Source organism: Sphaeramia orbicularis, chromosome 3 (genome assembly GCF_902148855.1).
Source record: "Sphaeramia orbicularis chromosome 3, fSphaOr1.1, whole genome shotgun sequence".
In the NCBI taxonomy this organism is placed as follows: Eukaryota; Metazoa; Chordata; class Actinopteri; order Kurtiformes; family Apogonidae; genus Sphaeramia; species Sphaeramia orbicularis.
This window is the reverse complement of record NC_043959.1, coordinates 6,033,505-6,059,256: the sequence shown is the minus strand read 5'-3', so window position 1 is coordinate 6,059,256 and position 25,752 is coordinate 6,033,505. Positions and strand designations below refer to the sequence as shown.

General features: G+C 40.5%; 1 protein-coding gene across 1 annotated transcript; it reads left to right on the top strand.

Annotated features, from left to right (window-relative positions):
• The first annotated feature begins 580 nt into the window (after window positions 1–580).
• On the top strand, window positions 581–4,111 carry LOC115412816 (vegetative cell wall protein gp1-like). Its single transcript, XM_030125477.1, has 3 exons — window positions 581–589; window positions 3,217–3,817; window positions 3,906–4,111. Exons 1-3 carry the CDS (start codon window positions 581–583, stop codon window positions 4,109–4,111), a joined length of 816 nt encoding a protein of 271 aa, XP_029981337.1.
• Window positions 4,112–25,752: the final 21,641 nt, after the last annotated feature.

Below are 25,752 nucleotides of genomic sequence, written 5' to 3'. Positions count from 1 at the left end.
GTGTGGAACCTCAGCTGAGTTATATGTTGTTAGTGATCAGAGCAAGTCAACAATAAATGTATAAAAATGAGACCTAAAAGAATCCGGACTTATTCTTGGAATTTACAACAAAAGAACACGTTTACAGTGACCCCTGCATGAGGTCCACACCGACCCTTACCCTCATAGTATAAGTAGGACGGAAACCAACCCGACCCAACACACAACAATCAGCAATTGAAAAATGCGCTTACGTCACCGTTGCCTGTCCGCCCCCCCCCCTAAGACACGCATGCACACACAAAACCAGCACTTGAAACATGCGCGTGCATCCCCGTTGCCAGGTTACCGGACAGAATATGTAAAGTGGACGGTTATTATTCTTCCCTTTTCCATGTCAGCTAGCCCTAGTAGTAGCAGTGTAGGAGTATAGTGCGCTAAGCTAACAGAAAAAAAAACTTTAAAAACCAACGAAAGAAGGAGCCAGAGACGCAAAACTTCAAGATCAGGACCAGGATAAGGACCGGACACCGTAGAAGAACCAGGACCCGGACCCGAACCAGGACCCAGACCCGGACCGAGCGGGAGGAAGTTTGCTGCCATGGCTAAGGTAAGAAAAAAAGTCATTTTATACTAGTCATTTCATCTACATAACACTTAGAGCAGGATTAAAACATGAAAAATTAATGTAAACCTGTGTCATACTGTATAATATTACCAAACCCGTAGGCAGAAAAGATGCTAATATCTGTTTGTTTACTCTACTTAATCAGTAAATTTGAAGATCAGAGTAGCGCACCTATACTTTTAAATAACAATATGCAGGTCTGATGGGTAGTTTTAGTAATCAGAGTAGCGCACCTATACTTTTAAATAACAATATGCAGGTCTAATGGGTATTTTAAGTAATCAGAGTAGCACACCTATAGTTTTAAATGACCATATTCAGGTCTGATGGGTAGTTTTAGTAATCAGAGTAGCACATTTATACTTTTAAATAACCAAATGCAGGTCTGATAGGTAGTTTTAGTAATCAGAGCAGCGCACCTATACTTTTAAATAACCAAATGCAGGTCTGATGGGTATTTTAAGTAATCAGAGTAGCACACCGATAGTTTTAAATGACCAAAATCAGGTCTGATGGATATTTTAAGTAATCAGAGTAGCACACCTATACTTTTAAATAACCAAATGCAGGTCTGATGGGTAGTTTTAGTAATCAGAGTAGCGCACCAATACTTTTAAATATCCAAATGCAGGTCTGATTGGTAGTTTTAGTAATCAGAGTAGCGCACCTATACTTTTAAATAACCAAATGCAGGTCTGATGGGTTGTTTTAGTAATCAGAGTAGCGCACCTTTACTTTTAAATAACCAAATGAAGGTCTGATGGGTAGTTGTAGTGATCAGAGTAGCGCACCTATACTTTTAAATAACAATATGCAGGTCTGATGGGTAGTTTAAGGAATCAGAGTAGCGCACCTATACTTTTAAATAACCAAATGCAGGTCTGATGGGTATTTTAAGTAATCAGAGTAGTATACCTATAGTTTTAAATGACCATAATCAGGTCTGATGGGTAGTTTTAGTAATCAGAGTAGCGCACCTATACTTTTAAATAACCAAATGCAGGTCTGATGGGTAGTTTTAGTAATCAGAGTAGCACACCTCTACTTTTAAATAACAATATGCAGGTCTGATGGGTATTTTAAGTAATCAGAGTAGCACACCTATAGTTTTAAATTACCATATTCAGGTCTGATGGGTAGTTTTAGTAATCAGAGAAAAACATCTATACTTTTAAATAACCAAATGCAGTTTTGATGGGTAGTTTTAGTAATCAGAGTAGCGCACCTATACTTTTAAATATCCAAATGCAGGTCTGATGGGTAGTTTTAGTAATCAGAGTAGCACACCTATAGTTTTAAATGACCATATTCAGGTCTGATGGTTAGTTTTAGTCAGCAGAGTAGCACATCTGTACTTTTAAATAACCAAATGCAGGTCTGATGGGTAGTTTTAGTAATCAGAGTAGCACACCTATACTTTTAAATAACCAAATGCAGGTCTGATGGGTAGTTTTAGTAATCAGAGTAGCACACCTATACTTTTATATAACAATATGCAGGTCGGATGGGTATTTTAAGTAATCAGAGTAGCACACCTATAGTTTTAAATGACCATATTCAGGTCTGATGGGTAGTTTTAGTAATCAGAGTAGCACATCTATACTTTTAAATAACCAAATGCAGGTCTAATGGGTAGTTTTAGTAACTTTTTAGTAAGTTTAGTAACTTTTTTGTACGTTTTCGTTTTAGTGACTACTGCATATGGTCATTTAAAACTATAGGTGTGCTACTCTAATTACTAAAAATACCCATCAACCTGCATACAAAATTACTCACTTCACCTAAATAGTACTCAAATGAAAAGTAAAACTGATAACAAAAACAGAGATTTATTAAATAATCGGACAAGTTTGAGCTAAAACTAAGACTGATATTAAGAAAAACTGAAGTTAATTAGTCAATTTATTTAAAAAACTCTTAAAGCAGGAGTAAAAGTGATGCAAAACTGATGTACACCTTGTCATGTTATGTAATAAAACTCAAAATAAGACTGATATTGAATGAAATCTGAGGTATATGTCAAAGAATAATTAATTTTACATGAAACTGAGAGAAACACCAAAGCAAAAATCACCCAAAATCACTGAATTTATCAAAATAATACTCAACAGAAAGTAAAACTGATAAAAATAGAGATTCATTAAATAGTCTGACAAGTTTTAGATAAAAGTCGACGCCCACATTTCCTGAAGGAAATGTAGTTCCTGGTGTTTGTCTCTTGCTGGATTTGTGGACTTGTGGCTCAGTGCGATGTGCCTCTGAAAGTTATGTTGTTCCACATAAAATTTTTTGTGTATACGTTCTTTATTCCAAAAGCCATTTCCTATAATTGTGCAGCAGTACAACAGTACAGATAAAAAATATGGATGAGCTGAATTATTGAGAGTGTTTTGAACAGCTCAAAGCAAACACATCACCCTGTTCTGAAACAAAGCACATCCAAATGACAGGAGTTGAATATCAGAATGAATCATTTGCATGAAAAAGTTTGAAAAGGTTGAATGCTTACTTGATTTCTGTATTTTCCAGACCCTGCGAGGTTGGACCCGGCCCCTGCTTCGTTGGCCCCAGGCATTGTCACCCATTCCTGAGGAGACCCCTGCCTCCAGCTGTCCAGCGCAGAGCCGCATCCCAAGACCAATTCGGTCTTTCCTACGGTGCCTGCGCTCCAGCAAGAAGTACCAACAGTATCTCCGAAGCAGAGCGGCGGACCCCCGCCTTCTGCCTCTGGCTGTCCAGAGGACCCCGGCGGACCCCCCCTTTTCGCCCCCAGCTTCCCAGAAGACCCCGGCGGCTCCCCACCCCCCGCCTGCGGCTGTCCGGAGGATCCCAACGGACCCCCGTCTTCCGCTTCCGGCTTACCGGAGGACCCCGGCGGCCCCCCGTCCCACACCTCCGGCTGCCCCAAGGACCCCGGCGGCCCCCCGTCCCACACCTCCGGCATTCCCAAGGACCCCGGCGGACCCACGCCTTCCGCTTCCGGCTGTCCCGAGGACCCCGGTGGACCCCCGCCTTCTGCCTCCAGCTGTCCGGAGGACCCCGGCGGCCCCCCGCCCCCCGCCTTCAGCTGTCCGGAGGACCCCAGCGGCCCCCTGCCTTCCGCCTCCGGCTTTTCGGAGGACCCCGGCAGCCCCTCGCCCCCCTCCTCCGGCTGTCCCGAGGAACCCGGCAGCCCCCCGCCCCACTCCTCCAGCTGTCCCGAGGACCCCGGCAGAACCCCGCCTTCCGCCTCTGGCTGTCCCGAGGACCCCGGCGGCCCCCCGCCTACCGCCTTCGGCTGTCCGGAGGAACTCGGCAGACCCCCTCCTTCCGCCTCTGGCTGTGCCAAGGACACTGGCGGCCCCCCGCCTTCGGCCTGTGGCTAACCCAAGGACCCTGGCGGCCCCCCACCTTCCGCCTCTGGCTGTCCCGAGGACCCCGGTGGCCCCCTCCCCCTTACCTCCGGCTGTCTGGAAGACCCCGGCAACCCCCCGCCTTCTGCCTCCCACTGTCTGGAGGCCCTGAGTTCCTGGGCTGGAGCAGCACCCCCCCCCCCCCCCCCCCCCCCCCCGCCCTCCACCCCTGGGGGGCCCTCCGTCTTTTTCCTTTCTTTCTTTCTTTCTTTCTCTTTCTTCCCTGCCACCCTCCCTCTCTTCTCTCTCACTCCATCTGTCCTTTCTTTCTTTCTTTCTTTGTCTTTCTTCCTGGCCCCTGCGGGGTTGGACCCGGCCTCTGTCATCCATCGCTGAGGTTACCTCCACCTCCAGCGGTCTACATGCCCTCAGTTGAATGGAGCAGAGCAGTGGTCCCCTACCTTTTACCTCTCCTCTCTCATTCTCCCCTCTTTCTCCCTTTCCTCACTCTCTCTCTTCTCTCTCTCTTTCTCCCTCTCCTCTCTCTCTTTCTTTCACTCTCTCCCTCTCTCCTCTCTCTCTCTCTTTTCCCCTCTCCTCTCTCTCACTCCCCCCTTTCTATCTCTCTTCTCTCTCACTCCATCTTTCTTTCTTTCTTTCTTCCTGTCTTTCTTTCTCTTTCTTTCCTTCATTCTCTCATTCCTTCTTACTTTCGTTCTTTTCTTTCTTTCGTTCATTCTTTCATTCTCTCTCGTTCTTTCTTTCTTTCCTTCGTTCTCTCATTCCTTCTTTCTTTCGTTTTTTTCTTTCTTTCGTTCTTTCCATCTTTCTCTCTTTCTTTTTCTTTCTTTTGTTCTCTCATTCATTCTTTCATTCTTTCATTCTTTCTCTCTTTCTTTCTTTCTTTCTTTCTTTCTTTCTTTCTTTCTTTCTTTCTTTCACCCCAGCTGGTCAAGGCAGATGACCATCCTCCAGGAGTTTAGGTCTGCTCCAGCTTTTCTTCCTTGTTAGAAGGAAGTTTTTCCTGGCCACTATCACACTAAGTTTTTGCTCCTGGAGGATTCTGTTGGGTTTCTGTAGATTAGCTCAAAAGTCTAGTTTACAACAAATTGGTTTGATTTGGTCTGATTTGGTCTAATTCGGTCTGATTTGATCTTATTTGATCTGATCTGATTTGGTCAGATTTGATCTGATTTGGTCTGATTTGATTTGATTTGGTCTGATTTGATCTGATCTGATTTGGTCTGATTTGAATTGATTTGGTCTGATTTGATTTGGTCTGTTTTTTTATACTAATTCCAATAAACTGCTTAAACTTCATCTTTTTCTCCTGTGTTTTGTTTGGTTACTTTAATTGTGCATGTCATTTCATGAGTGGATTGGACCTCACTGATCTAGTGGTTCGTAGTGGAAGACAGTGTTTAACTCCTAGCGGTTCTTTCCATACTTTTGAGTTTGCCTTTATGTAACACATCAAAAATGTTAACCACATTTGTTATATATTTTTCAGCACTGTTTCACCTTGATGATATGATCATTCCTTTGCACTTTACCTTATTTAACATATTGGACCCAATAATACACAAAAATAGTAGGATACAATTTGGAAAAAACTCTATACTATTTATTACAAAGAAATTCCTAATCATGGTCTCTCATCTGTTTTCGAAGTTGAAAGAGTAAAGCAGGTGTGTCTATGAACATATAAAGGTGTCTATCTATTAATCATATCTCCAGGTTTTCATGGTGTATTAATCTCAAACAAAAACCTTTTTTCTTTTCTCACGCTTTGATCACCCTGGAGGGTTAAAGAGCAGAGTTTAAGTGTTTGTTAAGGCGTCTACCACAAACTAGATTTAGAAACTGTACATTTAGTGTTCAAGTGTAAACTGGTGAGTAAGGAAGTAGTTAATGCTACTGTAATAGTTGGAAAAGCTCTTCCAATATTTAACAACAATTGTGTCTTTTCATGACACTGTTTGTAAAATGTTGGGTGGTATAAGCCCTCACAGGTTGGAATACATCATTAAGGTTTAGTTCATTTGGAGATACGTGAGACAGAAACAGGATGAACAACTGTGGTCTGAAAAGGAACTTTGAAAAGTCCAATGTCTGACTAAGAAGTAGATGAAGAGAGAGTAAGTATAAAGTTCTATACAATAGAAATAGTCCAAGAACTCCAAAACATATGATATATGATGTGGTATGTGTGATAGGACTTTGTTCTATTTCACTACTGAGGCTTTTACAAAACAGAAAACTGGACTCATTTGTGGAAGCACCCAAACTGAAAGGCTTAACTGAGTTATTCCAGGATGTAGCGGCTATTTGTCATCAAAATTAAATCAACTTAAAGGTGACTGAACTTAAGACTGTAACATAACTCAAATAACCACTAGATGCACCATGGGTTTGTGGTTTACACAGTCAAAAATACAATGTCCATATCATAGATGTAGTTCAAGTGGTTTATTTTCAAGATTTTGCAGGAAAAACAACAACTAAGGTCTTCTGTGCTGTCTTTCCTTCTCATCCTGTCTGACTATCTCATAAAGAACGATAGGCCCACCCAGGTGCATGCTGGTCTAACTTTGTGCTCCCTATTTATACCCACGTGCCCACGGTCTAAACCAATAAGAAAACACTAAACAAAAAGGTGCAAAATACCAAAGGATGAAAACAATAACCTTAAAAAGCAAAAAATATAGTCTAAATATTAAACTAACAAAAAATAAACAAAAAATAAACAATACACAAAAAAATACTAAGTTAGTAAACAAAAAAGGTAAATTAACTTTAATCAGAAAACTAAACCGACAAATAGCTCCTACACAGGAGATGATTTCTTTTTAGTTTGTGTTAAAACTTTAGCAGACGTTTCACTGAAATTCAAGAAACTGAACCATGAAATATCTGTGAAAAATCCATCAATGACAAATAAGCATTGGCAAAATGAGCAGCTCAAAGATATCATATATTTAATATATTTTAAAAGCATGCAGTAGATATGTTAAATAGTAAATTTGATGTTTTGTTTTTTTTGTAGTTTTGCATTATGTTGAACTTTTCCGTCCTTTCTATACTGTCTGGTAGTATAATTAACATGTTGATCTGAAAGAATGATTTCTTTTATTGATGTGAAAGAAGCAAAACAGAGTGTATTCAAAGCCAGAGGTGCTGGTGAGTTTCCTGTGGTCACATTAGAAAGGTTGGATGGGTTCAGTTTTGGTCTGGTTCTCCTGTTCATCAACCAGCACTGCTCCTCCTCCACAGCAGGGCAGTGTCCAGTAGACCTTCATGTGGATGGACTTTTCTTCTCCAACAAGAACCTAAAGGAAAGAGGCAGTGAAGATTTATGTTGGTGTTTCCACTCTTTTTCCTTAAACAGACTTATTTCCATATCACAGTTAATTCCACAGGTATTCAGAGGCTTCCAAACATTTTTTCCAATAGTGTCTCTTTTACCCACCTTGAATATCAAGTTTTTTTCCAGCTCCAATCTGAGCCCAATAATAAATTGCCACAATGGTACCAAAAATCTACACTGAAAAAAAAAAAAAAAAAAAAAAAATGGAGTGCCATTTACTTACTTAAAAAAACCTAGGCAATATTTTCCACATCGAAATCCTAAGTAAATTTTACTTTGGAAATTTCTAAGTAAAGATTACTTACTAGTAACCATTACTAAATCAAACATATTCAAATAAATTTTACTAGCATATGTAGTCCTTTAACAAAAGATCCTTCCTAGTAAATTTCACTTAAGAACACCTCCGCATGTCACAAAACCCCAGTAAATTATAATAATGTTTTTCAGTTTATTTACCGAACTTTTATTTACTTTATTTCAAGAATTATTTAAAATAAAATTAACAAAGTATTTACTGTTTTTACCTCTTTAAAATGTGATTATATTCCATTCTTAATATGTCTACTTTTTACTCAATAAAATGTTCTTAATTGAGGGCTTCAACAAATCATGAAATGAAACACAAAATGACAGATTTTTTAAACAGTACCTTTTATTAACATACCCTCATGGCAGAGGCGAAAATATCAGTGCTTCCGAATGTACTTGGAAAACAATTACAAGTTTGTTTGTTTTTTTATTACATTACATTACATTTGACTTATTAATATATGAAGTATTGAATGGGAAAGGGTACCCACACTTTAGACTGGTACTGCTTTTCATAGGAATGATTACATATTATTTTAGTATTTTAAAGGTAACTTTCAACAGTTCAATCTAACACTTCACAAAGTACAATTTTTACACAATCCTGCAGTGTGGTAATTGCTGCCATGACAAAACATATACTCGTTCAAAGCTATAACTATTAACAGATACAGTGTCATTCCAACTCATAAAAAGGCGAGTTATTTTACAATTACGGTCAAAGCCAGTAGATGTTTTGCTGTCAAATGCAGAAGTGCAGTGCACCATGAGGATTCATTTTCTCTTATGTTTTGGTCCAAAACATTATTTAACCAGAAATTTAAAAACCCTTATCCCTCTTTCACTTTCACCAGAGTCTGTCATGTCATTTTGGACCCTCAGATTATCATCATGTATATGTTTTTAGTAGTGCTGGGCAGCGATTAAAATTTTTAATTACAATTAATCACATGGATATCTGCAATTAATCACGACTGATCGCATAGTTATGGAGGGGGGGGGGGCTGTTTGCTGGCATCAACAGTGTATATTGCCTTTAAGTGATATTTCAGACTCAAAGTACTCCAGTGATAAAAAATAAATAAATAATTCCACATTGCAGTGCTTACAAACAACTTTGTCCTTCTCAACCCCACCATCTGAAGACATTTAAAATGAAAATGTCCATGTAAAAGACCAATACTTTTCTCCATGTTTATCTCCCCACCAGTTTATTTCTGGTTGTGAGTGACTGACATGAGTCTAAAGCAGTGACGTGCAGTCAGAGGAGGCAGGGGAGGCAGAGCCTCCCTTGTCAATCTTGAAAAAAAAAAAAAACTTGATTATAAAATATAATAAATGTTGATAGTGGTCAGCTGGTATGTCCTATAAACTCCTTTTCTGTTCGAATCCAATATTGTTATTATTATTATTATTATTATTATTATTATTTTTTTTTTTTTTTTTTTTCAATTAGAATAGCAGAATTTCCGCATGCTTCATTCAAATACAGGGAGGAGAGGCAGCGCTGTGCTTTGCCTCCTGGAGAACTGTCTACTCCCCTCATGAACTCTGCTGGTACCTGATGAAAATATTGTGCCGCTGTCCCTCTGTATATCGCAGTTAAAATGCTTTCAAACACTCTGATTATATGCTCTGTACTTCCATAATCTGCATAACGTATGGCATGTATTTCTGTAATGTGTTTAGGCTCGCAGATTAATCATAAAACCGCAGTGGAAAAGTTACTAGGGAAGGCAAACAGTACCCCTGCCTCATGATAGATGGCGCCTGTGAGTCCACAGATTCATGCGCTTCTAATCTTCTTCGTTCTTTTTTATACACTTTAATTCACCTCATCAAAAATGGAGGATTACATTTCATGTACAAATATAGGTAAGACCATAAACTTTTTTTATTTTTAGTTTGAAATGGCTCTTTTTGAGGGTTTCCTGTTGAGTTCCTGCCAGTCTACCTATGCTGACTTGATGCAGAGCCCATATACCCAGGCCATTCCGTTTGCTCACTCTCTCTATTCCAGTTTCTCAGGCCACCAAATATTTGTAGATCTGGCTCTGAAAGAGTCAGTGCCTCCCCAGCCATGAACCCCACTGCACGTCACTGGTCTAAAGCCCACTAATAAGTACTAATACTAATAAGCTGAATAATATGAGATGTTCAGTTGTTAAAAGCAAACAAAGGGGGTCCTCTAGTGGTCGGAATAAATTGCACTAACGTATGTTTTGTCCTTGCGGTGTTCCCGTAGCCAGTTCAGACAGAAGAAGAAGAAACTAACCCACGTTTCTTGCACTCTGTTTGTATGGCCCGAAAAACGTTTACCTGTGAGTATTTTATGTTCAGTTGTTGTAAGAATGAATAGTATAAAATATCTCTGATGTGAACTTTTGTTGCTGGATAAAAAGACGTTGTGAATCTTAAATTAATCTGTAAATGCTAATCGTTAGCGTGTCTGTGGATTTTCCCATTAAGCTAGCATCGAGCTAGCGGTCTTTTTTTCATTCAATTTAATGTATAATGCCATGTAAATGTACCAAGGCAATGAACACAGCTGAGACATATTTTTTATGTATGTTGCAGTTTTACAGTGAGTCTCAAGTAAAAGATTTGGAGAGAAGTTTTGGGCGTCTGGCTTTTCTTGAGAAACCTGTTGTTTATCTGCCGAGCTAATCGCTACACGCACACAAGCAGGGGCAGAAGAATAGGAGTTAGAATAAAACGGCATTAATGTGAGATTTAAAATATTGTCGGTGTTATTTAATGATTGCGTTAATGTGGTAATAACGCCTTAACTTGCCCTCCCCTATTTTAAGTTGATTTCAGTTTGGGAGTATGTGAATGTAAAACAGCGGTGCTAAAAAACAAACGCTGCTTTAAACAAGAAAAATAAGGAGTAAGTTCACATACGCTGTCAAAACGTATCAATTAAAAACAGAACTTTGTGTACATAAACCCAGCACCCCCCTGTCACTTCTACTGAGTCATCCCACTGGAGTACAACCCAGAGGCACCTGTTCAGGTCCGACTGCAGCTGTATGAGCGCATGCGCACATATGTTTGCGCTTGTCCAGGATGTGAACCACTTTAATGATGCCTCTGTTGAAACGCTGGTCTTGGTCAGTTTAGTGAACATGGACAGTTGTTTTTGGACTTTAGTTTCCAGCTCTTTTACCTTCTCTTTACAGAGGCTGATTCCCACCGGAGAATCTCCAGAAAAGTTGCTGTGAACTTTGGTGAAATTCCACTCCACATTGTATCTTTTACCGACTGCCAGACTCCGCCCACAGATCACACACACACACACACCCACACCCACACACACACACTTGTCTTTCACATTAGTCAAACAGAAGTTGGTGTCTCATTGTTGGTGAAAATAACTCCTGACTAAACTCTGCCCACATCGTTTTGGGGCTAAACCCACTTCCTGTCTGACATCTGGTTCATCCTGCTCCTCCTCCCGCCCCTCTCCAGTGTCAGACAGCAAACCAGCGCTAAAGTTTGATTGACAGTGTAGCGGCTATTTGTCATCAAAATTAAATCAACTTAAAGGTGACTGAACTTAAGACTGTAACATAACTCAAACTAGAAGCACTTGGAGAGCGCAGACCTCCGCCAAGGCTGATCAGTGGGCCCCCCCACCCCCGATCACCCCCAAAAGTTAATCATTTTTTCCTTATCCCATTTCCAACAAACCCTGAAAATTTCATCAAAATCTGTCCATAACTTTTTGAGTTATGTTGCACACTAAGGGACAGACAAACAGACAGACAAACAAACAAACAAACAAACAAACCCTGGCAAAAACATAACCTCCTTGGCGGAGGTAACAATAACCATAAAAATGAAAAAAACATATATTCTAAATATTAAACAAACAAAAAATAAACAAAAGTTAAACAATTAGCAAAACAATACTAAGTTAGTAAACAAAAAAGGTAAATGAACTTTAAACAAAAAACTAAACCGACAAATAGCTCCTACACTCTGGCCCCTAATTGTGCACTTAGTCACAATTACACTCATAAACTAAATGGAGCTATTCTAACAATATCTGCGATGAGTGTTTCTTCATCTTCTTTCTGGACCTGAAAAAACAAGAACAAAGACAGAGAGGTAGATAGAGGAATAAGAGGTAGTGCAGATAGAGGTTTCAGTCCACAGCTGCCTCCAGCAGCAGGCAAAGCTTGGTCACTGGTCTCTCCAACACACTGGTTTTGGTCTTCAGTTGCACAGAGCGAACCAGGCCTCTGGCATCAGTGTTTACAGACAGAATTCTGCCCATCTGCCAGCATCCTCTGGGCGCAGTGGCATCTGCAACCAGGACAACATGTCCTGGACTTAGGTTTCTTCTTAGCCTCATCCACCTTTGTCTTTCCTGCATAAGTGGCAAGTATTCAGAAATTCATCTTTTGCAGAATAATTCAGCCATGTATTTTACTTGTCTCCATATTTTCCTCAGGTACAAATCCTGTTTTTCAAACAATCCAGGTGGTATGACAGGTTTGCCCTTTAAGGTCAAGATGTGGTTTGGTGTGATGGCTTCCAAATCATCTGGATCATCAGAGACTGTGGTGATCGGTCTGTCATTTAAGATGGCTTCAGCTTCGCCAAAGATGGTCTGCAGTGTTTCATCATCCACAACCTGCTGCTTAAGGATTGAGGTGAGAACACTTGTCACTGAACGAATCAAGCGCTCCCAAACACCTCCTTGATGTGAGGCTGCAGGCGTGTTAAAATGCCAGTTTATGCCATCTTGAGCCAAAGTTCTTTGGATTTTGTCCTGGTTTAAAGCACTCAGACTTTCTTTTAGCTCTCTGCTGGCTGCAACAAAAATGATGCCGTATCCCACTTGGCTGGCATCAGAGAAGTGAAGCTGTGCTGCAGCAAGACAGAAGGTTTTGGGCTTAACACACCGATCCACTTTAAACTCTGTCATTCTCTTCAGGTCTTCCAGCCAGCCAGACCATTGTTTGGAGTTTTGGGTGAACATCATCCCACCATCATCATCCCAGCCCAGACTTTTTCTACAGAGCTCCTGAAGTAGCAGCTTGGCAGGGATTGTGAATGGGGCAAGAAATCCTAGAGGATCATACAGTGAGCTCACTACTGACAGTATTCCTCTTTTCGTATGTGGCCGTTCATGTAGAGATGTTTTGAACTTGAACGTGTCATTTTCAGTGCACCACTGAAGTCCTAATGCTCTCTCCATTGGAAGCTCATCTCCATCCAAATCCATCTCCAGTATTTCCTTTGCTTTTTTATTGTCTGGAATAGTATGCAGCACTGCACGGCTGTTACTGAGCCACGTTGAAAGTTGAAAGCCACCTTTACTGCAGAGGGCTGTCAAATCCTTGACCATTTTTATTGCATCCTCTTCAGTGGGGAGAGATTTAAGGCAGTCATCCACAAAAATTGTGCATGATAGTACTGATGACTTCAGCTGGAAACTGTAGAGCATTGTCTTCTGCTGTTCTCCTTAAAGCATAGTTTGCCAAGCTTGGTGAAGAAACAGCTCCAAACAGATGTACTTTCATATGATATTCTTTTAGAGTCTGTGTGGTGTCACCTTCAGACCACCAGAGGAAGCGTAGAAAGTTCCTGTGATATTCTGGAACATGGACCTGGTGAAACATAGCTTGTATGTCTGCCATGACTGCAATAGGCTCTTGTCTGAAGTGAAGAAGAACTCCCACAACAGAGTTGGTCAGGTCTGGTCCTTGTGAGAGCTGGCATTTGAGGGAGGTGCCCTTGTATGTTGCAGGACAATCAAAAACAACTCTCAGCTTGTTTTTCGTGGGATGGTAAACACCATGATGGGGAATATACCATACCCTTCCCTTACTGTTCATCATCTGGTCATTTGGCACAAGTTCAGCATATCCATTGCAGTTCATGTCCTCAAGAAATGTGATGTAATCTTGTTTGAATAAGCTGTTATTATCAAACTTCTTCTTCAGACTCTGGAGGCGCTGTTCTGCCACACAGCGGTTTTGTGGCAGGATGGGATTTTGCTCTTTAAAAGGTAAGTCTATACAGTAATGTCCATCACTTAATACTGCAGTATTGTCCATTATATTCATGAACTTGATGTCCTCTCTGGACATTTCCATTTGCTCCTGTGATGTTTTTTCATTGAAATCATGATTGTATTGATTGTATTGTTGTACCAGCATGTGTTCTAGGTGTTCCACAGAAATCCTGTTGGCAGTGACAACAGAGCAGCCAATCTTACTCTTGTTTTCACCATGTAGTGGACCGTTAACGACCCATCCAACTCTGGTCCGAACAGCATAGGGCCCCTCATCCTGGCTGTTGATCAGCTCCCATGGCTCCATCACTTTGGCTGCATCTGTGCCAATAAGTAATTCAACCTCAGCATCAATGTCGTGGAGCTTAACATTTTGAAGGTATGGCCACTTCACAATATCTTCTTGTTGTGGAACAGTACTCTTTGAAACAGGCATAGTCTTTTGTGTCATTGTAGCGTGTGTGTGTGGGGGGGGGGGTGGAAGGCAGAACTTCTTTTTCATCAACACAAAAAAAATTTGACAACGCCACCCGGGGAAAAGGCCCCGGGACCTATCTTAATTTACCAAATGGCCGCGTAGGTGAAGACAAAATAAGTCAGAGGATGTGATTTATCACACACAATAAACTTTATTTTATAATAACACTTTTTTTAAAAATAGACCTATTTTTTTTAGCAAAATTAAAATTCAATTATTAAAACATGACAATCAGAGAATAATAATTCAATAGGCAACACAACAACATAACAGCAAACAAGGCAACAACAAACAATGCAAGCAAATAAATCACAGCAAATATGAAAAACTAAGCAAATAAGGAAACATGCAAAGCAACGACAGTAAAATCACACAAAGCAATTAAGCAACAAATAACACACGCATGCGAGTTCACTCACCCTACATGCAAAATAAATCCAACTATAAAAAAAAGAAAAAGAAAAAAAAAAAGGGCAGAAGGAATTAATTAACCTCTGATGTCGTTTTCACTTGCGCACGCCGGCTGTAGCGCAACGGCGTGCGCGTGCACCTGACGCACGGTTGTAACGACTGGGGTCCAAAGGATGGTATGCAGTGTAGGGACCCCCGTAGACTCACAGACGGGCAAAACAACGGCACTTCCCAAACAAAGGCAGCGGGTATAAGCCAGGCCAACGCTGCAGGTCCTGGATGGAGATGAAGGTTTTAATCATCAGCCACACCAGAAACCATACAGGGTCGGGTGTGTGCGCCTTACCTGTTGGCGAAAACACATGCATGTGCGGACTGCAGGAAGAGGGGGGACACCACGGGGAAACCACGGCTAAATCCCAGCAACAGCCTAGGACCCGGAAATAATTTGGTGTAAGCGCTGGTATGCAGCTCAAATCAACTTAACAACGAGGCGACCTACAGGAGAGGGAATCACGGCGACCCAAAGCCGGCCGCACGCACACCGGCCGGAGAGCAAACAAAGGAGGAGGTGCGTGGTAGCCACACGGTAGTTACTGGAACAGCTCTGGCTGGAGATCAGGTACAGAGCAAAGGAGCAATAAAGCCCCAACAACCACTGGTCTGTACACGCTGCTCCTCTGAAACCCACCTGAGAATGAGTGGCTGCGTGGACTACCCACTATGCCTTATAGGCTCTGTCGGTGCCACTCACTAATCACCAAGCAGGTGCGCACCGACATGCCACATCATGACATCTGGAATCTCAATAAAGTCATTTTTATCAAGAGCAGCAACTTCAAGACCAGAAATTATATTTGTATTCACAATGTTTTTATGTCCCATAGTTCTTAGCAAAATATTTGCTTTCTTTCCTTCGACATTTAATTTTCTTGACAGGCTTTCTGTGCAAAATGTGCCCATCCTGCCTGGGTCTAAAAAGGCATATGTGTGCACAGGTGCATTTGTTCTTTGGCTCCTGACTCGCACAGCGACAATAGACAGAACTGAATGATCTTCAACAACTAAGGCCTTTTACGATGTGTCTCCTGCTCATCCTGTCTGATCTTCCGAGTGACTATGTCTGTCTGTGACTGGTAAAAAAAACATAGGCCCACCCAGGTGCATGCTGGTCTATCTTTGTGCTCCCTATTTATACCCAGGTACCCACGGTCTAAACCAATGAGAAAACACAAAACAAAAAGGTGCTAAATACCAAAGAATGAAAACAATAACCATAAAAATCAAAAAATATATTCTAAATATTAAACAAAAAATAAACAGTTAGTGAAAATTATTGTATTTATCATCCATGATCCGTAGGGATGAGGGAGTGATATTATAATGAATAAGAAACAGGGGAGTGGAGAAGGAGATGATTGACTTTAGCAGAATATATGAATAAAGTACTAACCAGTAGAGAAGTCTCTTTTGTTAATTTTGTTTCAGGAGACCTGGTGAAATCAGACCCAGTGGTAAAACCAGGACTGTGGGTCCTGATTAAAGGGAGAAGGAGAACAGCTGGACCAGTTTGGAGCAGAAGGGTCCATTTCAGATTGTTGAAAATTACAGAAAGGACGACCTGGGTTCACCTCTCACACTGTGAGAGTCACAGTGACAATTGGGTGATTTGTCCGCCTGGCGACTGTGGGGAAGTTCTGGGCTACAAAGGGGATCCCTTTAGATAGATAACAATTAGGGGGGGTCATCTGAAACCCAGTGAAGAAAGCACCAGATCCCAGTCACTATAGAGGATAAATCACTCATTGAGGTAATCAGTAAAAGGTCCCTATGAAAACCTGATCATGGACAGACCTCAGCCATGGCATCCATTCAGACACCCTGGGATGTGTGGACTGAGAGATGCTCTTGTTAAATGTACAGAGAAGTTTTATTACTAAGGTCTTTTCATTGAGTGCTCACAGGTCTCTCCTTCAGTCAGTGAGGTTAAAGGTCAGGAATGTTTCCGGTTGTCTCCTGCCGCATATGTTACAGGTCTCTCCAAGAGCAAGGAGGAGAAAGTCATGGGATTTTCTTCCGCACTGCAAAAAGATGATCAACTACCATCCCAGGAATATCATTCGACCCTCAGATATTCATTGATGCCATTACAGTTCCATGGGGGTTGCAGAAGGACTTCATGGCTTTGTGAACTACACTGTGGATGCTGTGAGAGGAATCAGAGAACAGCGCAGCCCCACGTCCATGATGACGTGGAAACATCATATGACTTTGGACATGTTGTCAGCTGAGAACGGTAGTGTGTGGAAAATGGTTGATTTTGTTGCACTGTTACCTCAAACAACACTACATCTGCTTCAGCATTATCAGTGTCCTGGAAGATCTGACTGCCCTCTTTGAGGAACCAACGGAGAACTCTGGCATCCATCACCTGTCGACTAAAACAACTGGACAATGGTCTGGTGTCTTTGTGGAGAACATCAATCATCACAGCAGGAGATCCAAGGGCCGACATCAACTGATAAAGACAATTATTTTGTGTTGTTTTTTTTCTTTTCTTTTTAATTTACACCTCTCTATAGATACATATCTTCTTCTAAAGCTAAGATATATTCATACATAGTTAGATATACATGTATAGACATGACATTATAGGATTTATGTGGTTTATTGCTGGAATGTGAACCAGTAGAGTATACGAGGGCTGTTCAATAAGTTCATGGCCTCACCCAGAAATACTGGTTGTTATAATACAGGATGTTACATTCTTTCGTGATGGGATAGTGATGCTTGAACATCGATGGACCAAGTTTAGGTTTGAAATTTTTAGTGTAATGGATAAAATAGACTCTTGATCAAGAATGATATGCTCATATTATGATGTGATATTCTTTAATGTATAACAATCGTTCACAAATTCCATTGATCTGTATTATGAAGAATTGCTGTTTTGTATGTTATGAATTATTTCAGCTTACACATATGGCATAAATAGAGGTAATTTTATGGTTGTTATACTGATGGTAGACATAGAAGGGGGATAACAAAAGCAGACATTTCATCTAGTTATTGACATGATAAAATCATGTTAGAAGGGGGAACTAAAATATTTTAATTTGGGTGGTTGAATTCTTGGATTGAATAACAGGTTAGTCAGTATTAGTATTTTATTAGTAGTTTGAAAATCAGTTTACAAGGATTATAAAAGTGATGTGCATTGGAATGTTCTGGGTCCATTTCCCCACTTGGGGTGTGGAACCTCAGCTGAGTTATATGTTGTTAGTGATCAGAGCAAGTCAACAATAAATGTAAAAAAATGAGACCTAAAAGAATCCGGACTTATTCTTGGAATTTACAACAAAAGAACACGTTTACAGTGACCCCTGCATGAGGTCCACACCGACCCATACCCTCATAGTATTATAAGTAGGAGGGAAACCAACCCGACCCAACACACACAAAACTAGCAATTGAAAAATGCGCTTACATCCCCGTTGCACGCCCCCCAAACACGCACGCACACACAAAACCAGCACTTGAAACATGCGCGTGCATCCCTGTTGCCAGGTTACTGGACAGAATATGTAAAGTGGACGGTTATTATTCTTCCCTTTTCCATGTCAGCTAGCCCTAGTAGTAGCAGTGTAGGAGTATAGTGCGCTAAGCTAACACACAAAAAACTTTAAAAACCACCGAAAGAAGGAGCCAGGGACGCAAAACTTCAAGACCAGGACCAGGACAAGGACGGGACACCGTAGAAGAACCAGGACCCGGACCCGAACCAGGACCCAGACCCGGACCGACCGGGAGGAAGTTTGCCGCCATGGCTAAGGTAAGAAAAAAAGTCATTTTATACTAGTCATTTCATCTAAATAACACTTAGAGCAGGATTAAAACATGAAAAACTAATGTACACTTGTATTATACTGTATCAGATTACCAAACCCGTACGCAGAAAAGATGCTAATATCTGTTTGTTTACTCTACTTAATCAGTAAATATGAAGATCAGAGTAGCACACCTATACTTTTAAATAAGCAAATGCAGGTCTGATGGGTAGTTTTAGTAATCAGAGTAGCCTACCTATACTTTTAAATAACGATATGCAGGTCTGATGGGTATTTTAAGTAATCAGAGTAGCACACCTATAGTTTTAAATGACCATATTCAGGTCTGATGGGTAGTTTTAGTAATCAGAGTAGCACATCTATACTTTTAAATAACCAAATGCAGGTCTGATGGGTAGTTTTAGTAATCAGAGTAGCGCACCTATACTTTTAAATAACCAAATGCAGGTCTGATGGGTACTTTTAGTAATCAGAGTAGCACACCTATACCTTTAAATAACCAAATGCAGGTCTGATGGGTATTTTAAGTAATAAGAGTAGCACACCTATACTTTTAAATGACCATTTTCAGGTCTGATGGGTAGTTTTAGTAATCAGAGTAGCACATCTATACTTTTAAATAACCAAATGCAGGTCTGATGGGTAGTTTTAGTCATCAGAGTAGCGCACCTATACTTATAAATAACCAAATGCAGGTCTGATGGGTACTTTTAGTCATCAGAGTAGCGCACCTATACTTTTAAATATCCAAATGCAGGTCTGATGGGTAGTTTTAGCAATCAGAGTAGCACACCTTCACCTTTAAATAACCAAATGCAGGTCTGATGGGTATTTTAAGTAATCAGAGTAGCGCACCTATAGTTTTAAATGACCATATTCAGGTCTGATGGGTAGTTTTAGTATTCAGAGTAGCGCACCTATACTTTTAAATAACCAAATGCAGGTCTGATGGGTAGTTTTAGTAATCAGAGTAGCGCACCTATACTTTTAAATAACCAAATGCAGGTCTGATGGGTAGTTTTAGTAATCAGAGTAGCCTACCTATACTTTTAAATAACGATATGCAGGTCTGATGGGTATTTTAAGTAATCAGAGTAGCACACCTATAGTTTTAAATGACCATATTCAGGTCTGATGGGTAGTTTTAGTAATCAGAGTAGCGCACCTATACTTTTAAAAAACCAAATGCAGGTCTGATGGGTAGTTTTAGTAATCAGAGTAGCGCACCTATACTTTTAAATAACCAAATGCAGGTCTGATGGGTAGTTTTAGTAATCAGAGTAGCGCTCCTATAGTTTTAAATGACCATATTCAGGTCTGATGGGTAGTTTTAGTAATCAGAGAAAAACATCTATACTTTTAAATAACCAAATGCAGGTCTGATGGGTAGTTTTAGTAATCAGAGTAGCGCACCTATACTTTTAAATATCCAAATGCAGGTCTGATGGGTAGTTTTAGTAATCAGAGTAGCACACCTATACTTTTAAATAACCAAATGCAGGTCTGATGGGTAGTTTTAGTAATCAGAGTAGCACACCTATGCTTTTAAATAACAATATGCAGGTCGGATGGGTATTTTAAGTAATCAGAGTAGCACACCTATAGTTTTAAATGACCATAGTCAGGTCTGATGGGTAGTTTTATTAATCAGAGTAGCACATCTATACTTTTAAATAACCAAATGCAGGTCTAATGGGTAGTTTTAGTAACTTTTTAGTAAGTTTAGTAATTTTTTTGTACGTTTTCGTTTTAGTGACTACTGCATATGGTCATTTAAAACTATGGTGTGCTACTCTAATTACTAAAATACCCATCAACCTGCATACAAAATTACTCACTTCACCTAAGTAGTACTCAAATGAAAAGTAAAACTGATAACAAAAACAGAGATTTATTAAATAATCGGACAAGTTTGAGCTAAAACTAAGACTGATATTAAGAAAAACTGAAGTTAATTAGTCAATTTATTTAAATAACTCTTAAAGCAGGAGTAAAAGTGATGCAAAACTGATGTAAACCTTGTCATGTTATGTAATAAAACTCAAAATAATACTGATATTGAATAAAATCTGAGGTATATGTCAAAGAATAATTAATTTTACATGAAATCGAGACAAACACCAAAGCAAAAATCACCCAAAATCACTGAATTTATCAAAATAATACTCAACAGAAAGTAAAACTGATAAAAATAGAGATTCATTAAATAGTCTGACAAGTTTTAGATAAAAGTCGACGCCCACATTTCCTGAAGGAAATGTAGTTCCTGGTGTTTGTCTCTTTGCCTGATTTGTGGACTTGTGGCTCAGTGCGATGTGCCTCTGAAAGTTCTGTTGTTCCACATAAAATTTTTTGTGTATACATTCTTTATTCCAAAAGCCATTTCCTATAACTGTGCAGCAGTACAACAGTACAGATAAAAAATATGGATGAGCTGAATTATTGAGAGTGTTTTGAACAGCTCAAAGCAAACACATCACCCTGTTCTGAAACAAAGCACATCCAAATGACAGGAGTTGAATATCAGAATGAATCATTTGCATGAAAAAGTTTGAAAAGGTTGAATGCTTACTTGATTTCTATATTTTCCAGACCCTGCGAGGTTGGACCCGGCCCCTGCTTCGTTGGCCCCAGGCGTTGTCACCCATTCCTGAGGAGACCCCTGCCTCCAGCTGTCCAGCGCAGAGCCGCATCCCAAGACCAATTCGGTCTTTCCTACGGTGCCTGCGCTCCAGCAAGAAGTACCAGCAGTATCTCCAAAGCAGAGCGGCGGACCCCCGCCTTCTACCTCTGGCTGTCCAGAGGACCCCGGCGGACCCCCCCTTTTCGGCCCCAGCTTCCCAGAGGACCCCGGCGGCTCCCCGCCCCCCGCCTGCGGCTGTCCGGAGGACCCCAACAGACCCCCGCCTTCCGCCTCCGGCTTACCGGAGGACCCCGGCGGCCCCCCGCCCCCCACCCCCGGCTGTCCCGAGGACCCCGGCGGCCCCCCGTCCCCGACCTCCGGCTGTCCCGAGGACCCCGGCGGACCCACGCCTTCCGCGTCCAGCTTTCCGGCGGACCCCAGCGGTCCCCCGCCTTCCGCCTCCGGCTTTTCGGAGGAACCCGGCAGCCCCCCGCCCCCCTCCTCCGGCTGTCCCGAGGACCCTGACGGCCCCCACCCTTTCACCTGTGGCTATCCCAAGGACCCCAGCGGCCCCCCACCTTCCGCCTCTTGCTGACCCGAGGACCCCGGCGGCCCCCCGCCTTCCGCCTTTGGCGGTTCGGAGGACCTCGGCAGACCCCCTCCTTCCGCATCTGGCTGTGCCAAGGACACTGGTGGCCCCCCGCCTTCGGCCTGTGGCTAACCCGAGGACCCCAGCGGCCCCCCACCTTCCGCCTCTGGCTTTCCCGAGGACCCCGGTGGCCCTCTCCCCTATGCCTCCGGCTGTCCGGAAGACCGCGGCAGCCCCCCGCCTTCCGCCTCCCACTGTCTGGAGGCCCTGAGTGCCCGGGATGGAGCAGCAAACCCCCCCCCCCCCCCCGCCCTCCACCCCCGGGGGGCCCTCCGTCTTTTTCCTTTCTTTCTTTCTTTCTTTCTTTCTCTTTCTTCCCGGCCCCCCTCCCTCTCTTCTCTCTCACTCCATCTGTCCTTTATTTCTTTTTTTCTTTCTTTCTTTCTTTCTTTCTTTGTCTTTCTTCCTGGCCCCTGCGGGGTTGGACCCGGCCTCTGTCATCCATCGCTGAGGTTACCTCCACCTCCAGCGGTCTACATGCCCTCAGTTGAATGGAGCAGATCAGTGGTCCCCTACCTTTTACCTCTCCTCTCTCATTCTCCCCTCTTTCTCCCTTTCCTCACTCTCTCTCTTCTCTCTCTCTTTCTCTCTTTCTCCCTCTCGTCTCTCTCTTTCTTTCACTCTCTCCCTCTCTTTATCTCTTTTCCCCTCTCCTCTCTCTCACTCCCCCCTTTCTACCTCTCTTCTCTCTCACTCCATCTTTCTTTCTTTCTTTCTTCCTGTCTTTCTTTCTCTTTCTTTCCTTCATCTCTCATTCCTTCTTACTTTCATTCTTTTCTTTCTTTCGTTCATTCTTTCGTTCTTTCTCTCGTTCTTTCTCTCGTTCTTTCTCTTTCTTTCCTTCGTTCTCTCATTCCTTCTTTCTTTCGTTTTTTCTTTCTTTCGTTCTTTCCTTCTTTCTCTCTTTCTCTTTCTTTCTTTCATTCTCATTCATTTTTTCGTTCTTTCATTCTTTCTCTCTTTCTTTCTTTCATTTTTTCTCTCTTTGCTTCATTCTTTCTTTCTTTCTTTCTTTCTTTCTTTCTTTCTTTCTTTCTTTCTCTCTTTCTTTCTTTCTTTCTTTCTTTCACCCCAGCTGGTCAAGGCAGATGACCATCCTCCAGGAGTTTAGGTCTGCTCCAGCTTTTCTTCCTTGTTAGAAGGAAGTTTTTCCTGGCCACTATCACACTAAGTTTTTGCTCCTGGAGGATTCTGTTGGGTTTCTGTAGATTAGCTCAAAAGTCTAGTTTACAACAAATTGGTTTGATTTGGTCTGATTTGATCTGATTTGGTCTGATTTGATCTGATCTGATTTGGTCTGATTTGAATTGATTTGGTCTGATTTGATTTGGTCTGTTTTGATACTAATTCCAATAAACTGCTTAAACTTCATCTTTTTCTCCTGTGTTTTGTTTGGTTACTTTAATTGTGCATGTCATTTCATGAGTGGATTGGACCTCACTGATCTAGTGGTTCGTAGTGGAAGACAGTGTTTAACTCTTAGCGGTCTGTCCATACTTTTGAGTTTGCCTTTATATAACACATCAAAAATGTTAACCACATTTGTTATATATTTTTCAGCACTGTTTCACCTTGATGATATGATCATTCCTTTGCACTTTACCTTATTTAACATATTGGACCCAATAATACACAAAAATAGTAGGATACAATTTGAAAAAACTCTATACTATTTATTAATAAGACATTCCTAATCATGGTCTCTCATCTGTTTTCGAAGTTGAAAGAGTAAAGCAAGTTTGTCTGTGAACATATAAAGGTGTCTATCTATTAATCATATCTCCAGGTTTTCATGGTGTATTAATCTCAAACAAAAACCTTTCATCTTGTCTCACGCTTTGATCACCCTGGAGGGTTAAAGAGCAGAGTTTAAGTGTTTTTTAAGGCATCTACCACAAACTGTAGATTTAGAAACTGTACATTTAGTGTTCATGTGTAAACTGGTGAGTAAGGAAGTAGTTAATACTACTGTAATAGTTGGAAAAGCTCTTCCAATATTTAACAACAATTGTGTCTTTTCATGACACTGTTTGTAAAATGTTGGGTGGTATAAGCCCTCACAGGTATATAGATAATTATAATAATATAATAATAATATAATTATATATTATATATATATAATTATATTATAATATATATTATAACATATATATATATTAAATATAATTATAATAATAATAATAGATCATTAAGGTTTAGTTCATTTGGAGAAACGTGAGACAGAAACAGGATGAACAACTGTAGTCTGAAAAGGAACTTTGAAAAGTCCAATGTCTGACTAAGAAGTAGAGGAAGAGAGGGTAAGTATAAAGTTCTATACAATAGAAATAGTCCAAGAACTCCAAAACATATGATATATGATGTGGTATGTGTGATAGGACTTTGTTCTATTTCACTACTGAGGCTTTTACAAAACAGAAAACTGGACTCATTTGTGGAAGCACCCAAACTGAAAGGCTTAACTGAGTTATTCCAGGATGTAGCGGCTATTTGTCATCAAAATTAAATCAACTTAAAGGTGACTGACCTTAAGACTGTAACATAACTCAAATAACCACTAGATGCACCATGGGTTTGTGGTTTACACAGTCAAAAATACAATGTCCATATCATAGATGTAGTTCAAGTGGTTTATTTTCAAGATTTTGCAGGAAAAACAACAACTAAGTTCTTCTGTGCGTTCACTCCTGCTCATCCTGTCTGACTGTCTGATAAAAAACCATAGGCCCACCCAGGTGCATGCTGGTCTAACTTTGTGCTCCCTATTTATACCGACGTGCCCACGGTCTAAACCAATAAGAAAACACTAAACAAAAAGGTGCAAAATACCAAAGAATGAAAAGAATAACCTTAAAAACTAAACAAAAAAACTAAACAAAAAATAAACAATTAGCAAAAAAATACTAAGTTAGTAAACAAAAAAGGTAAATTAACTTTAAACAGAAAACTAAACCGACAAATAGCTCCTACACAGGAGATGATTTCTTTTTAGTTCTTGTTAAAACTTTAGCAGACGTTTCACTGAAATTCAAGAAACTGAACCATGAAATATCTGTGAAAAATCCATCAGTGACAAATAAGCATTGGCAAAATGAGCAGCTCAAAGATGTCATATATTTAATATATTTTTAAAGCATGCAGTAGATATGTTAAATAGTAAATTTGATGTTTTGTTTTTTTTGTAGTTTTGCATTATGTTGAACTTTTCCGTCCTTTCTATACTGTCTGGTAGTATAATTAACATGCTGATCTGAAAGAATGATTTCTTTTATTGATGTGAAAGAAGCAAAACAGAGTGTATTCAAAGCCAGAGGTGCTGGTGAGTTTCCTGTGGTCACATTAGAAAGGTTGGATGGGTTCAGTTTTAGTCTGGTTCTCCTGTTCATCAACCAGCACTGCTCCTCCTCCACAGCAGGGCAGTGTCCAGTAGACCTTCATGTGGATGGACTTTTCTTCTCCAACAAGAACCTACAGGAAAGAGGCAGTGAAGATTTATGTTGGTGTTTCCACTCTTTTTCCTTAAACAGACTTATTTCCATATCACAGTTAATTCCACAGGTATTAAGAGGCTTCCAAATATTTTTTCCAATAGCGTCTCTTTTACCCACCTTGAATATCAAGTTTTTTCCAGCTCCAATCTGAGCCCGATAATAAATTGCCACAAAGGTACCAAAAATCTACACTGAAAAAAAAAATAAATAAATAAAAAAATGGAGTGCCATTTACTTACTTAAAAAAACCTAGGCAACAATTTCCACATCGAAATCCTAAGTAAATTTTTCTTTAGAAATTCCTAAATAAAGATTACTTGCTAGTAACCATTACTAAATCAAACATACTCAAGTACATTTTACTAGCATATGTAGTCCTTCAACAAAAGATCCTTCCGAGTAAATTTCACTTAAGAACACCTTCGCATGTCACAAAAACCCAGTAAATTATAATAATGTTTTTCAGTTTATTTACCAAACTTTTTTTTGCTTTATTTCAAGAATTATTTAAGTAAAATTAACAAAGTATTTACTGTTTTTACCTCTTAAAAATGTGATTATATTCCATTCTTAATATGTCTACTTTTTACTCAATAAAATGTTGTT

What these genes read in the sequence shown, in the direction of transcription:
- LOC115412816 (XM_030125477.1), top strand. An exon ending in CAGCTGTCCCGAGGACCCCG is followed by an intron (nt 3,818 to 3,905) that starts GCAGAACCCCGC and finishes GGAACTCGGCAG; the next exon opens with ACCCCCTCCTTCCGCCTCTG.